The following is a 15126-nucleotide window of genomic DNA, read 5'->3' on the forward strand; positions in this document are numbered from 1 at the left end:
CCAACCAGACCTGAAAGTTCCTAATCCATGGTGATTTGGGAGTAGAAGGGCAGCATTTGTTATTGGCACATGAAGCCATACACTAGAATAAATAAATGAAGATGTCACATGTCACTTCTGAAAGGCTGCCAACTGCTGCCCTAGAATCAGGTTCTAAAACTTCCTGGCAGCTCTGAAACTGGCTTGATCTTATGAGACAGACCAGTGTAACTAAAAGCTTTGGTGAGCACATTTTCTGGACCAGAATATTTCTTTTTCAAAGTCTAATTAAAAGTACAATTTCTTGGGGCAGCTGGGTAGCTCAGTGGAGTGAGAGTCAGGCCTAGAGACAGGAAGTCCTAGGTTCAAAGCTGGCCTCAGCCACTTCCCAGCTGTGTGACCCTGAGCAAGTCACTTGACTCCCATTGCCCACCCGTACCAATCTTCCACCTATGAGACAATACACCGAAGTACAAGGGTTTAAAAAAAAAGTACAATTTCTTTTCCTTGAAATTTGCATGATATTGGAAAATTTAGAGTGCAAACAAATCTACTATTTGGAATTTATTTTGAAAAAGTGTTTGACTCAGGGGGATAGCTAGGTGGCTTAGTGGGTTGAGAGCCAAGTCTAGAGACAGAAGGTCCTGCATTCATATCTGGTCTCAGATACTTCTTAGTTGTGTGACTCTGAGCAAGTCATTTAATTCCCATTGCCTAGGCTTTACCATTCTTCTGCCTTGGGAGCAGTACACAATTTTGATTCCAAGACAGAAGGTAAAGTTTTTTTAAAAAAGGATTTGACTCAGTAAAACAAAATATAGCCTTAAGGCTCTCCTCCAACAGAGTGCTGTCCATATATGTCTAAGGTAATTTGCTAGCTACAATAAAAAAGTAAAAAGAGGTAGAGATTTCAGAGAAGTTCATTTTAAAAATTAAATTTAAAACTTTTAATGAACAGAAATAATTTTTTTCTCCTCTTCTTTTCCCCCACCATCACTAGAAAGAAAAAGAAAACCCTTGTAAAAAATATGTATGATTAGGCAAAACAAATTCCTACATTGGTCAAGTCCAAAAAATTTGTTTCATTTCACTCCCTGAGTCCCTTGCCTCTCTGTCAGGAGTTAGGGACTAGGCTTCATCATTGACCTAAAGAGAAGCAAACTTGAGTTGTGTGAAGAAAAGGGCTGAGCTGCAGGCAGAACTCTCATCTGGTATTCACACTAGTTCCTAAGCTTGTGGAGAAGGAGATTGCTGTAGAGTTGTATCATTATGGGAGAAATAGATGAAGGAGAAAGAAATAGTGATGGTTCATCCTTAAAAAAAAAAGACTCACAACATGCAATCAATCTATAATCTTCCCCTCCCCTCCAGGGACTGAAGGACTAAAGTTGATCATCTGGCATCATACACCTCCACCTGCTGTCCTTATATATCCCTCTTACTGCATGTTACCTAGCCTTTTACATCCAATTTTTTCTTTCAGGGTTCCTCTTGGTGCTCATTTTAACCAGATGACGCCTGTATGACAATATTATGTAGGATGCAAGGGGAAGGGAGGTGGAGTGAAGGATGATGTTGTAATTTACTCTGGGCTCTGTATCTTTGTAGTGATGGCAGTGGGTGCAGGAGGAGGACTTGGGAGGGAAGGTTGGGTAGCAGATGCCTTCCCATCTGGAAGCTGCCCATTTTCTGAGAAAACTATAAAGTATCTCTAGGCAGAATATTACAACATCAATGTGATCTATTAAGGTCAGATACACACAGACAGACCTGAGAACTCATCCACAGGTTTGGGCAAGCTTTCATTTAGGCCAAAATAGATGGTGGCACATTCTCCATAAACTGACAAGATCTGCTGCTTATCTGAGGAAACAACTAATGCTAGAGGCTCTCTGAATATTTACTCCTGAGTTCCACTGTCTGGAATAATAACTGACTCATCAAAATCTCTTTCCACCCTTTGGAAATAAGGAGAAACTGTGACTCTTCTTGGTCAGCCATTTTTCAGCCATTTTTCAGTGATCTGATTTGGGGTTTGTTATGGATAACCTCTCGAAAAAGATGGAGAACAGCTTGAGTGACAGATCGTCGGTTATAGAACTTGGAATTTATCCAGATGGCATGAACCAAGGGCAAAAGACAGTTGGGACCCCCTTTATGAAAGCCCAGGGGCTCAGCCAGTCTTGGTCTCAGTTTGAGAAGGGAATTTCTGGGAGTAGTGGGAGGTGATGGGTGGGTAGGCCAATAGACCTGCAGATCCAGCCATCCATATCTATTGCCATTAGAAATTTATTCATCTATTGCTAATAGAGCTGACAGACAACAACAGCGCAGCTGCCAAGAAGAACATCACTACCCCTTCCTTCCTTTGGTCTAGACCAGTGATTCCCAAAGTGGGCGCCACCACCCCCTGGTGGGTGCTGCAGCGACCCAGGGAAGCGGTGATGGCCGCAGGTACATTTATCTTTCCTATTAATTGCTATTAAAATTTAAAAAATTTAATTACCAGGGGACTAAGTAATATTTTTTCTGGAAAGGGGGTGGTAGTTTGGGAACCACTGGTCTAGACCAAAGCTGGGTCCGACCAGGGTCTGTGAGGAGGAGAAGAATCTCCAGCCAAATACCAACCAGATGCTCATTGGTTTAGATTTCTTTAACTCTCTATAGATATAGCATAGCCATTTCCAACACCTCTTTCCTTGTCCTGATTCCTAACTCCTTTGAGCCAACCCTGTTTCAAACTCGATACAAGTGAAGGCTGGCATTCATTCCAAGGGGCAAGTGAATAGCCACTGCAAAAGGGGGAAAGGGATGACCAGCATCCCAGTCAGTTAGCATTATCCACCCAATACCAACAACTAGCCCATTACCAATCCTTTTTTAACCTAACCCCAAGCCAAGGGACCAGAGAAGCTGTTGAACAACATACAGAGCTTCTCCCTCTATAACCCTGGCTTGGGCACTGTTAGTGGGGTCAAGGTGCTTAGTGGAGTTGATCATCCATAGCCCTGGTGGTCACCAAAATACCTTGGTGGCTACCCAGATGTTACCATCCCACTCAGCCTAGATCCATCTACCTCCTGAGGATCTTGGGCCAGCTTATAGAAGCACCTTCCTGTCTATCCTTTCTGTCAAGTAGATAAATACATACCTCACTTTTAAATAACGGGTTTTCTTGGTAAAGATACCAGAATGGTTGGCCATTTCCTTTTTCCAGCTCATTTTACATATGAGGAAACCAAGGCATATATGGTTAATTGAGTGACTTGCCCAGGGTTACATAGCTAGTGTCTGAAGCTAGATTTGTTATGGTTAGAATTCAGTTCAAAAAGAATGAATGATGTACTTACTATGTTACCAGACTTTGTGCTAGGCACAGGAAAGCCAAAAGCAAAAATTAAAAAGGAAGGAAAGGAGGAAGGAAGGAAGGAAAGGAAGAAGGCAGGGAGGAAGGGAGGAAGGGAAGAAGGGAAGAAGGGAGAAAGGAAGGAAGGAAAAGAGGGAGAAAGGAAGGAAGGAAGAGAGGGAGGGAGGGAAGAATATAAGCATTTTTAAGGGCCTATTACATGCTAGGAACAATGTTAAGCATTTTATAAATATTTTATCTTCACAATAACCTTGGGAGGTACATGCTATTATTATCCCTATTTTACACTTGAGGAATCTGAAGCAGACAGGTTAAATGACTTGCCCAGGGTCACAAAGCTAATAAATATCTGAAGCCACATTTTGTAACAAATGAAATCTCTGGAGGCTGTATTTTTTTTTAATTTTAAAATGTTAATGACCCCTCAAGATTTTTAACTAGTCACAGTGGGATTTCCTCCACAATCTGAAGACACCAAAAACTCATGTGGGACCCAAAAAAGAAAGAAAAACATGAGTGTGAGTAGCCAAACTAGGCCACAGAGAGCAGAGGCTTAAGCATAAACAACTAAGCAGGTGGGACTAGGGAGAAAAAAGAGCAAGAGCATGATCAGAAAGCAGGGGCAAAAGAGAGGCCAACTTCATCTCCTCATGTCTTATATACCCCTTTTGACATCATCATCCAGTTGCTCCCCAGGACATCCTAAGAGGTTTCTGATTGGAATCATGCAAGTCATGCAGTCACACAAGAAGTGGACTCCCAGATCTCAACTCCTTCTTTATCACTTCATGACTGGAAGAGGCAGATCTCAGGTGGACCCTTTCATCTACAGCATGTGGCTAGACCACCATGGTGGCTAGAGTTGATCTCATCACCCAAGAGAGTTCTTGTTTACAGATAAGTAAGGAGCAGGTCTCCACTTTGGCTGTAAATGATCTAGTTGGAAGAAGGGAGGACTCAACCCAGTTTTATAGCCTGGAGGAAGAGACTGTTTGAGCTTTAAAAACAAACTGTTTTGGGGGTCCAAATGGGGAGGTCAATTCAAATGTCACAATTTGAATTTATATCTTCTTGACTTTGAGGTCAGTGTTCTATCCACTCTGCTACCCTAACTGTAAAGATCATATGAGATAATGCATATAAAAAGTATATTTTATATCACTATGACCCTATAAATGAAACAATCACTAAAAGGAAACAGGGAGTAGATAATGAGACATACCTCCCTTCTTTCAAATATTGTCAGATTTAGTTACTGTATTGGGTGACTTTGATTTAGTGTTTTTCTTTGTTACAAAAGAATGTTGGATTCTGAGGATTGGAAGTTGCATTTCCAAAAATATGATGTGAAAACAAAAGGCACCCCACCAAATGAGGAATGGCTAAATAAATTGTGGTACATATAATGGAACGCCATAAGAAAAAAATGAACACAAAAAATTCAGAAAATCTCGAGAAGACTTAGATGAATTGTTGCAGTTCAAAGTAAGCAGAACCAGGAAAATAATATACCTGACTACAACAGAAATTAAACAAACAAACAAGAAATGCCATCCCCGCCAAAAATGATATAATATACCTTTCCTTCCCTTCTTTGCAGAAATGTGAGACTGAAGACGTGGAACATGGAATATGCTGTCAGATTTTTTTTACAAGGAATGACTTAAAAGGGGAGAAGGATAATCTCAGAAAGTGACATAAAACCAAAGGATATAAATGTTATTTTTAAAGGCTTATGTGAAATTGAACATTCTTACATTATTAAGATACTATAGAAATAAAAGATATTGTCATTATCATCTATTATAATGGCATAGAAACTATAAAGGCAGGAAACCCAAAAATTGGAAATAAAAAGAAAAAGGAATATTGAAGCGAATTGATATGAATGGATAAATAAATACCTATTACTAGAGCAGTGGGCTCATGGATGGAGGCAGAAATGACGACTTGAATGGAATCATAGTAGTTCAACTATAAAAAAGAGACAGAAAACATCAATTAACATCAAGATCATGGGTAAAATTAAATAAGAACATTAAAAAGTATTTTTAAAATTCACTGGAAATGAGTTTCTGGAGAGAGGAAACCACTTGTTAAAAGCATGAAGAACATTTAAAAAAACATGTGTGTGTAGGTGGACATGAGTGGGTGTATTTGCGTGGTTGCTGATGGCATTATCTTCTTTCTACGCTTTCTCATAAAGCTAAAACTAAAGCCAACAATTCCTGTGTATCATGTCTCACAGAACATGTTGCAGTTTTTATATTTTCTATTTTAGGATTTTATGGGGAAATCTGAATGTGGCTCACATCATAGCTATAAGGACTTTAAAGAGAAAATCATTTTCTTCATCCATATGAGTTATCTTGAATTTAGAAGATATAATGACATATAACACCTAGGATCATCTATTTTTGGAAATAGAGTGCTGTGATAAAGGCCTTCCATTAAAGAATGGAAGGATTGAAGTACAAATTCCTAGAATGAGGGAGATAATAGTCCCACTGAACTCTGTCTTAACTATATGAGTTCTGAGTGTCACATTTTAGGGAGAATAATGTCAATGTGGAAAGCTTCTAAAGTAGGATACACCTGGCTCATAGGTAGAAGGGCTACAAGTCACCTTTTACATATACAGCAGAACATTCATTCATTCATTCAACCACCAATATGTATTGAACCAGCCAACCAAACAATATGTATTAAACATATAGTGTGAACATTGCTATTTATACTCTGCTAAACCTCTACCTCCCAAATATCTCCCCTATAAGTCTTAGGAAGATGGGATTAATCCCACCCTGCCTATTTTTAGATTAAATCACCAAAAAGTGTAAACACCGCCACTTAATCTTCAAGTGGGGGAGGTCAGTGACCCACGTGTGTAAGAGTGAGTGATGAATCAGAATTTACTGACTGCCCTTTGGGCAGTCCTAAGCAAAGCCTTTGTTGTGATTGATACACATAAAGTAGAAGAAGGCATAGGAAGTGATGCAGAAGAAGTGCCTTTAACTTTCTGTGAGTGAGTTCTTTTTCACTTCTTTGTCTTGAACTGAACCTGGAGGAGCTCTGGCTGAGGACCTTGGACTGCTTTATATTTCTCCTTAGAACTACATGTGGGTGAGTGAAGGCTGACTTCCTTAGATTCCCTGGAAGTACTAGCCTCTGGAGTGGCCCTTGATTGGGAGGAGCCCTTGTGGCTAAAACCCTTGTTAATTGACTTTTAGGCTCTCTGACTGGGCCTCTGGAGCCCTGCCAGAGTAAAGCCAAGATTTGAACACATAATCTAGTTCTTTAAGCTAGATCTCTTACTCTATCCTCTTCTCATTTCTCTACTTTCACTCTCTCCTATATTTTATAAATAAATTGCTAAAATTCATTTTAGAATTGATATTTATTCAATTCTTGGTGACCACCCCTTTAAATATTCTGTCCAAACAAACATAATTTTCCCCTTTACAGTTTATCCCCTTGCCTGAAATTTTTAGCATTAGAATGAATTCTGAATGATCTTCTTAAAGGATAGGAGCATTTAAACTGGATTATGCCTTTTAGACAGAATCACAATCTCAGAGTCAAAAGGGACCATAGTGGTTACCTTACTGAACAGGATTTCCCTACTACTCTCAACATCATACCAAATAAGAAGTCATTCATTTTTAACAAAAATGTCAATGAAAGGGAACACATTATCTTTGAGTTAGCTCATACACTTTGTGATAATTTAAGTTGTTTGGAAATTTCCCCCTTATATCAAGTATATATCTGCTCTCTGCAACTTCCATTGTTTCCACTACATCTTCCCCTCTAAGGCCAGCGAAAATGAGTTCATTCTCTCTTCCACATGATAACCTTTCAAGTAATTGGCCAACTGTCAGGTCTCTACCCGTACCAAGTCTTTCTTTTTTTCCAGACTAGACATTTCCAGGTCATGGCATGATCTTAAGGCCCTCCACAATTCTGCTCACATTTTTCTGGACATGCTCTACCTTCTCCATTTCTTTCCTAAAAGGTGGCTCCCAGAATTGAGCATTATATTTCAGATGTGTTTTGACCAGGGCAGAGTATTGTGGTGAAGATATGTTATGTTGATAAATAACATATATTTTGGGGAAGCAGATAATTATGCCAGGGCCAGTAACCTCCAACTCACAGACACTGACTGACAGGCTTCATTGAGAAGGGAGGGGTTAGACACTCCTGACTCTCAAACCCCTCCCCCCAAGCAGTTGATTTTCAGTTGGGATAATGGAGACAAGCGGAGGTTCTTCTGGCAAGTTTCTGTTGAAACTGAACTCCAACGATGTTCCCTTTCTTTAACTTATATTCCCCACAGGTCTGATAGAGGAATAAGTAGAAGCTAGTTATCTAAATATTGAGGACTGAGATGGATCTCATCTTCTTAAACTGGCAGCTGAGAGGATTCAAGCTATGTCATAACTAGGAGCAGTGAGTATCCTCAAATAATTCCCAGGCACAGATATTGTAGGTAAAGCTTATATTAAGAAGGAAAGGGAAAAGCTAGAGGGGGTAATCAGGATTTGGATAGGGAAAAGGGTAACCCTGATCTGTTAGGTTGAAGCTACCCTTCCCCCCCACAGGAGGGGGTGAAGGGCACTTGGCTAAACTGGCTCTCTTGCTAATAGTGAATATTTCTAATCACTAAATCACTAAATAATTCTTGTATTGATGTTGGTAAGAACTAATCCTACTAAGCAGGCTAACTCCTGAGTAGAAACCACGATGGCTTAGCCACAATGGCCCTCTCAGGTGAACCCCCAAGTCAGGAGCAGTAAGCAGTGTGATCTGCTCACATTAACCCCCAGAAGCAACTGACTAACCCTTCTCAACTGTCCCCTCACTCAAAGTTCTCCCTTTTCTACTAGGAATTTCCACTGGAAATTCTGCAGGCTTAAGATATTACAGCACAGTTTACCCTGTCTACACTCTAACTAAGCAACTTCCTAAATGTCTTATTCCTAACACCCTAACAGTCTTGCTATGCTATGGCTTATTATACTATCTACCCATATCTAAGGAGGGAAAAAGGAAAGTTTAAATAAGGGAAAAAATGGGTTTTGGTATAAAATACACATATCATAACAAATGTAACAGAATATCACAAACAGAAAATCAAAACTGCAACAATTATAAGTTGCAATCACTATCCCTAAAGCATGCAATGTAAACATCCTTGAAACACATTCAACAGCAAAAATGTAACAACCTACAGAGCTTCTTTAACTTGCTCCTAAGACATAACAAAAAGAAACATGGTAAAACTCTACAAGCAAAATGTTATAGAAATGTCTACACATTCAACTAAGTTTTCATGTTAGTACCTTACTTAAGCTATGTTAGTGGTATTAATTAATCCTAAGTTCTAAATTGTTAGTATATTAATTTTATTTTGTTAGCTATAAGTATATGCAAAGCTATATACATTACTTATTCTTATAGACTATAGTGACTCTCCCTGACTAACTCTGTATTTCAAAGATCCCTAAAGCTACCTTTCCCTAAGGTATTGGTAACTCTATACTATGGGTTAGTAAATATAATACAGGCTATCCACAATGCCTATTTACAGATGGAAGTTACCTTGATGTCTACCAAATCAAAAAACAAACAATGGATCTTTTGATATCTTAGAGATCCTAGGATACCCTTCCATTATATACAGCTATGTATATGTAATATGTACATATAATACATATATACAAAAGAGACTCTCATTTATCTACATGAGGTCTATGTCAAAAGGTGAACAATCAGTTTGTATTGTGTTCAATGAACTAATGAATACTGATACATGCACATACTTACCCCTTATTGCACTGTTCTTCTGGCCCACTGGAGAACCACAATTCTCCTTGTGTAGCCTATGTAGTGTGGTATGCAAACTACCATGTGATGTCTCATTTGTGCCATGTGTGTTTATAACATGATATTACTTCTCCACGTATTTCTTCCTTCCAGTCCTCTTCCTGCACAGTACTTAATAAAGATTACAATACTCTTGTGATTGTCCATTCCTTCGTGCCATCCCTGGAATTCTGGGTGAGGCTGACCCTGTATTTTGCAGGGATTCCATGCTGCCATCTCTACATTACAGATAGCATGAGACTTTCATCTCAGTAATCCTGACTACTGTTCCTCAAGAGGGTCTAAGTTCTCACTGACTTCTTTGCCATCAGGTCACACTATTAACATACTGAGTTAACTCCATTAGAGACCTCCTCTTCAAGGTAACATTGGTTCATTGACTCCTTTTGTCATTGGCATTTTTTTCTGGTGAAAGGACTGCTTTAGTCACTGTTTCATTTTCCCCACAGCCTTGGCCATATATGACTTGTAGAATTCCCTGAGACCATTTTCTTTGGGGACACAAAGGATATAGCCCTTGAGTACCCAACAGAGGGGACCAAATCCTGAGAGAAGGATAAAAAAAAATCACACACTAGGGTTAGGACCTAATCTAGATGCCATAGTGAGCCCAATGGGAAGCTCAGTCTAGGAACTATCTTGCTTGTTCAGTGACTGGTGTGGTTTTTACTCTGTTTCAGCAAATCTGAACATATCTATCCAACTGCTATTAGGTTGAGTCAACAAGCATCTGTTAAGTACCCACTATGTGCAAGACACCACACTAAGCTCTGGGTATTCAAAAAAGAAAAAAATAGCTCATGCTCTCAAGGAAATTGAAGCACAATGGGAGAGATAACATTCAAACAACTATATGCCAACAAGATTCAAAAATGATCAATTAAAAATAATTTCATGGGGAAGTTCTTAATTTATTAAGGCTAGAAAAGGCTACATGAATAAGGTCATATTTAGCTGGGACTTGAAGGAAGTCAGGGCATTCAGTCAGGTAGAGATGAAAAGGTAGAACATTCTAAGCATGGGGAACAGTCAGTGAAAAATGCCTGGAGCTGGGAGATGAAAATTCTTGAGTGAAGGAAAACAAAGCAGTCCATGTTACTGGATGGTAGATTACATAGGAAGGTGTAAGGTGTAAGAAGACTGGGAAGGTAGGAAGAGACCAGTTTAAAAGGCAAATGAGATTTTTTAGGCTCTTGTCACTTCTCACCTGAAGTGTTTCAGTGCTCTCCTAATTAGCTTTTTGCCTCAAGTCTCTCTCCTTTCCAATCCATCCTCCATACAACTGCCAACATGATTTTCTTTAGGTGCATATCTGATTGTGCCACTCCATTACTCTGTTGCCTCTTGAAGCAAACAAACTTTCCTGTTAGGCTTTGAAGCCCTTCACAACCTGGCCCCTGACCTATTTTTCCAATGTCACATTACACATTTCTCCCATTGTATATTCTGTTGTCTAGCCAAACCAACCTTCTCTCAGGTCATCACATATAGCATTTCATCTCCCATTTCTAGTGACTATCTTTTACATCTCAAATTCACTCCCTCATCACCTCTGCCCCTTAGAATTTCTTGCTTTCTTCAAGACCCAAACCAAGCAACCATCTTCTTACTAGAGGGCTCCCCTGATTCCTCCAACACTAGCTGTTTATTTGGTACTATTTCTGTATATACTTGTATAAACATGTTATCACTGTCTTTAAATTTTAGTTCCTTGAGAGTAGGGCTTGCTAATCTCAAAAAGCTTACATGAAGTGATGCAAGATGAAATGACCAGAACTAGAACATTATACACAGTAACAGCAATAATGTTCAATGATGCAACTGTGAATGACTTAACTATTATCAACAATGCAAAGATCCAGGACAACTCCAAGAGACTCATGACCAAAAAGGCTATCCACTACTACAGAAGGAATCAATGAAGCCTAAATGCAGATAGAAGGGTTCCATTCTTCATTTTATTATGTAATAATGAAAGTAAAATATTAAATGTAATATTAATTAAAAAAAAAGATTGTGGTCACCATCTATAAAATTAACTCTCAAGACATGAGTCTGTTAGTAGCTCTTAATAATTACGTTTTTAATCAAAATGGAAATAAAGTAAAAGGAGGGAAATGTAGGAAGGAGACAGGGGAGATCACCTAGCTAAAATACCCTAAACCTAATCAGGAAACCAAAATCTGAATCCTGCCAAGCTGCTTAAGCCCTGGAGCTGAAGCTCACAGCAGGCACCAGAGCTCCTGTTCAAGCCCGTATTCCATCCTAGCACTAATGTCCTGCAACATACGCACTCAAAACACGATGCGGGATAGGAGGAGCTTGGGGAGGATGAGCCTGGGGAGTGGATTTTAGCTACACAATTTCCTCCATGAATTTTTCTTTAGTGTAAGCTATATGTGTGTTCTTTCTCAACATGATAAACATGGAAATATGTATTGTTTAATAACACAGTTACAACCTACATCATATTACCTGCTGCCCTAGGGAAGAGGAGGAGGTAAGGGAGAGAACATGAATCTCAAAATGACAGAAAATAAGTATTGAAAATTGTGGGGACATGTAATCTAGAAAAACTAAAAAAAAGTAGGGCTCATTTCATGTTATATTCTCAGAGCCTAGCATAGTACCTGACACAAAGGAATTGATTAATAAATACTTGATTAACTGAATGGCTGATTTTAAAAAGGGAGCTAGGCTTTCCAAAGAGGGTAAAAGTTGAGGAGCCCTGCAAGAGAAGCAACATTATGGAAGTTACAGTGCACCTTAGGTCTTGTTATGCTTTTATATGAAATTGAACATTTATTAAATAACTATGATAAACAAAATATTGTGATAAAAGCTGGCTTCTTCATATGTCTAATACCATGAAGAAGTATATTCAGACTATTATTTTAGTCCTTTCTACTTCTAGCATTGATTTCATTATTCAGCTTTATTTCATACAATTTCCATTCATTCATGCTACTTTCTAGCTAAATTAGACTGGCCCCTACCTGTATATATGACCTGTCCTTTTGTCCAACATCTTCAACCTCCATGCATTTCTGTAAGGCCAGGAATGCCCACCTTCTTCATTTCTACCTTTCAAAAGTATATTCTTCTTCAAAGGGTCAGCGTGGGTGCCACCTCTTCCAGGAAGCCTGAGCCCCCCTAAAAGTTTCCTAGAGCATTTTTCTCAATTTCTTTATGTCCTCATCAATTTCTATGTTAGCCTCTAATCATCTGTGTGTATGTGTCACCCTAGCATAATGTAACCTCTTAGAGAGAAAAGGAATAACTTTTTCCCATTAAAAAAAAATTCCTAGCACCTAGGGTATTTAATGAATGTTAATTGAATTTTGTTGAATTGAATTCATGTTTCCTCTCCACTGTATGCCTAACCTATTATTTATTTCCTTTTTCTTATGATTATTATTTTGTCAATCTCAATTGCCTCTATGCCATTGCTTTTTTCTAAGTTCCGCCTTTCTTTTTTTTAATTCTCCATTTCACCTATCAAGTTTGCCTTGATTCTTTTAATGGTTATTTCCTCCCTCTAGAGTATTTTCCCACCCTCCCATTCATCTTCCCTTTTCATATACAGGACTATTTTTATTGTTGCTCTCTGTCATCCAGTTTAAATCTTGATTTGTTCTAAGGAGAGTTAGAATTTTGGGCAGAGATAAGTAAGTGTCAGTTTACCATTTAATAGATGTCACCATTCCTAATCTCCTAAAGCACCTTTGCTCAGGGCATCCTCCTGCTCTTCTTTGCTGGATCAGCAATTCTCTTTGCAGCTGGCCAGCATGGATTCAACATAAAGGACATTTTTGCAAGAGCTTCAATTACACTAACAAAGAAGTTACAGGGTTATGTCTTGGGACCGTGGACCCTGAGTCATTTTAACCAACTCATTCTCTGGGGTAAGGGAAAGGAAGTGTCCTCTTCAGGCTCCAACATCATTAGTCATACTAAGATATTTTGGCACAGCAACTTCAAATGTGGTGATAAAAAGGAAGAGCTAGCCAAAGGTAAGAAATGTTGGTGGCAATATCTAAGGAAGCCTGATTGAATCTCATATGCATCATATTATGAACATTGCAACATATGCATCTATAGTGACTTCCTTAAATGTCTGGGTCTCTTCTGTGCATTTCAGCCAATATTTGTTTGGGGTTGGTTGAACAGGGAGCCATTTCTACTATCATGTAAGCTCTTTGAGAGCAGAAACTTCCATTTTTAACTTGGTATCTACAGCAACTAACACAGTGTTTGACACATGGTGGATACATAACGAATGTGTCTAGATTGCTAGATTGACCTGTGGTGATTTATACTCAGTCAATGCTATAAAAATGTGGTTTTCATTTATTTGTTTACTTAAGCATTGCCTGGAGAGAGAGAGAGAGAGAGAGAGAGAGAGAGAGAGAGAGAGAGAGAGAGAGAGAGAGAGAGAGAGAGAGAGAGAGAGAGAGAAACTTGGTAAGTTGTTGTGTATTAATCTGCTTCTTACCTGAGTCACCCAGTCTTCGTGTACTTTCCAACGAACAAATTTGACATTGGGAGAACACAATGCGCTGCTAATTCTAACAGTTGGCATGTTTTCAACTAGAGGCAGTTTCTTCCAGGTTCTGGAAAAAAAAGTTTGAAGATGTTAAAGCAGGAGATAATATTAGCTTAATAAAGGGCTATGAAGAGTAGAATATAGGTTCCTTGAGGTCAGATGCTTTTTCCATTTTGTCTTTAGATTCCCAAGATGGTGCACATAGTCTTGCACATAGTAAGCAGGTGCTTAAAGTACATAAAACCCTCTAACTAAATTGATGTCCAATTTACATCCTTCATCCTTTTGCTATCTCCCACTTAGATATTTTCAATCTCTCATTCCTCATGGGTTCCTTCCTTCACAGATGCTCAGATATCCACCCTCATCCACCTAAAAAAAACCCAACAAAAAAACAAACCTTAGCTTTACTTGTTTCTTTTTCAAATTACTATACCAATTCTCAGTTTCTTTTTGACTCATAGTCTTTTGTGGACTCTAGACACTCTATTGATTTTCTGGTCACATATTCCTGTTTTTTTTTTTAACATTTATTAATAATCATTTTTAACATGGTTACATGTTTCATGCCCCTATTTTCCCCTTCACCCCCCGCACTCCCCCCACCCATGGCCGACGCACTTTTCCACTGGTTTTGTCATGTGTCCTTGATCAAGACCAATTTCCCAATTGTTGGTGGTTGCATTGGTGTGGTAGTTTCGAGTCCACACCCTCAATCATGTCCGCCCCGACCCATGCGTTCAAGCAGTTGCTTTTCTTATATGTTTCCTCTCCTGCAGTCCTTCCTCTGAATGTGGGTAGCATTCTTTACCATCAATCCCTCAGAATTGTCCTGGGTCATTGCATTGCTGCTGGTACAGAAGCCCATTACATTCAATTTTACCACAGTATATCAGTCTCTGTGTACAATGTTCTTTTGGCTCTGCTCCTTTCACTCTGCATCAGATCCCGGAGGTCTCTCCAGTTCGCCTGGAACTCCTCCAGTTTATTATTCCTTTTAGCACAATAGTATTCCATCACCCGCATATACCATAGTTTGTTCAGCCATTCCCCAATTGAAGGACATACCCTCCTTTTCCAGTTTTTTGCCACCACAAAAAGAGCAGCTATAAATATTTTTGTACATGTCTGTTTATCTATGATCTCTTTGGGGTACAAACCCAACAATGGTATGGCTGGGTCAAAGGGCAGGCATTCTTTTATAGCCCTTTGAGCATGATTCCCAATTGCCAGCCAGAATGGCTGGATCAGTTCACAACTCCACCAGCAATGCATTAATGTCCCAATTTTGCCACATGCCCTCCAACATTCATTACTCTCCCCTTCTTTCATTTTAGCCAATCTG

At 39.1% G+C, this 15126-nt stretch overlaps 1 protein-coding gene across 1 annotated transcript in view; it reads right to left on the reverse strand.

Annotated features, from left to right (window-relative positions):
- The window catches only part of LOC123241267 (WD repeat-containing protein on Y chromosome-like), a 140647-nt gene that overhangs the window by 99765 nt on the left and 25756 nt on the right, over positions 1 to 15126 (reverse strand). The window contains exons 2-3 of the mRNA XM_044668961.1: positions 13731 to 13848; positions 5251 to 5320 (exon numbers count right to left, since the gene is read on the reverse strand). Of these exons, the coding sequence (XP_044524896.1) occupies positions 5251 to 5320; positions 13731 to 13848 (188 nt within the window). The remainder of the gene's footprint in view (positions 1 to 5250; positions 5321 to 13730; positions 13849 to 15126) is intronic.

The sequence above is a fragment of the Gracilinanus agilis genome, chromosome 3, assembly GCF_016433145.1.
Source record: "Gracilinanus agilis isolate LMUSP501 chromosome 3, AgileGrace, whole genome shotgun sequence".
In the NCBI taxonomy this organism is placed as follows: Eukaryota; Metazoa; Chordata; class Mammalia; order Didelphimorphia; family Didelphidae; genus Gracilinanus; species Gracilinanus agilis.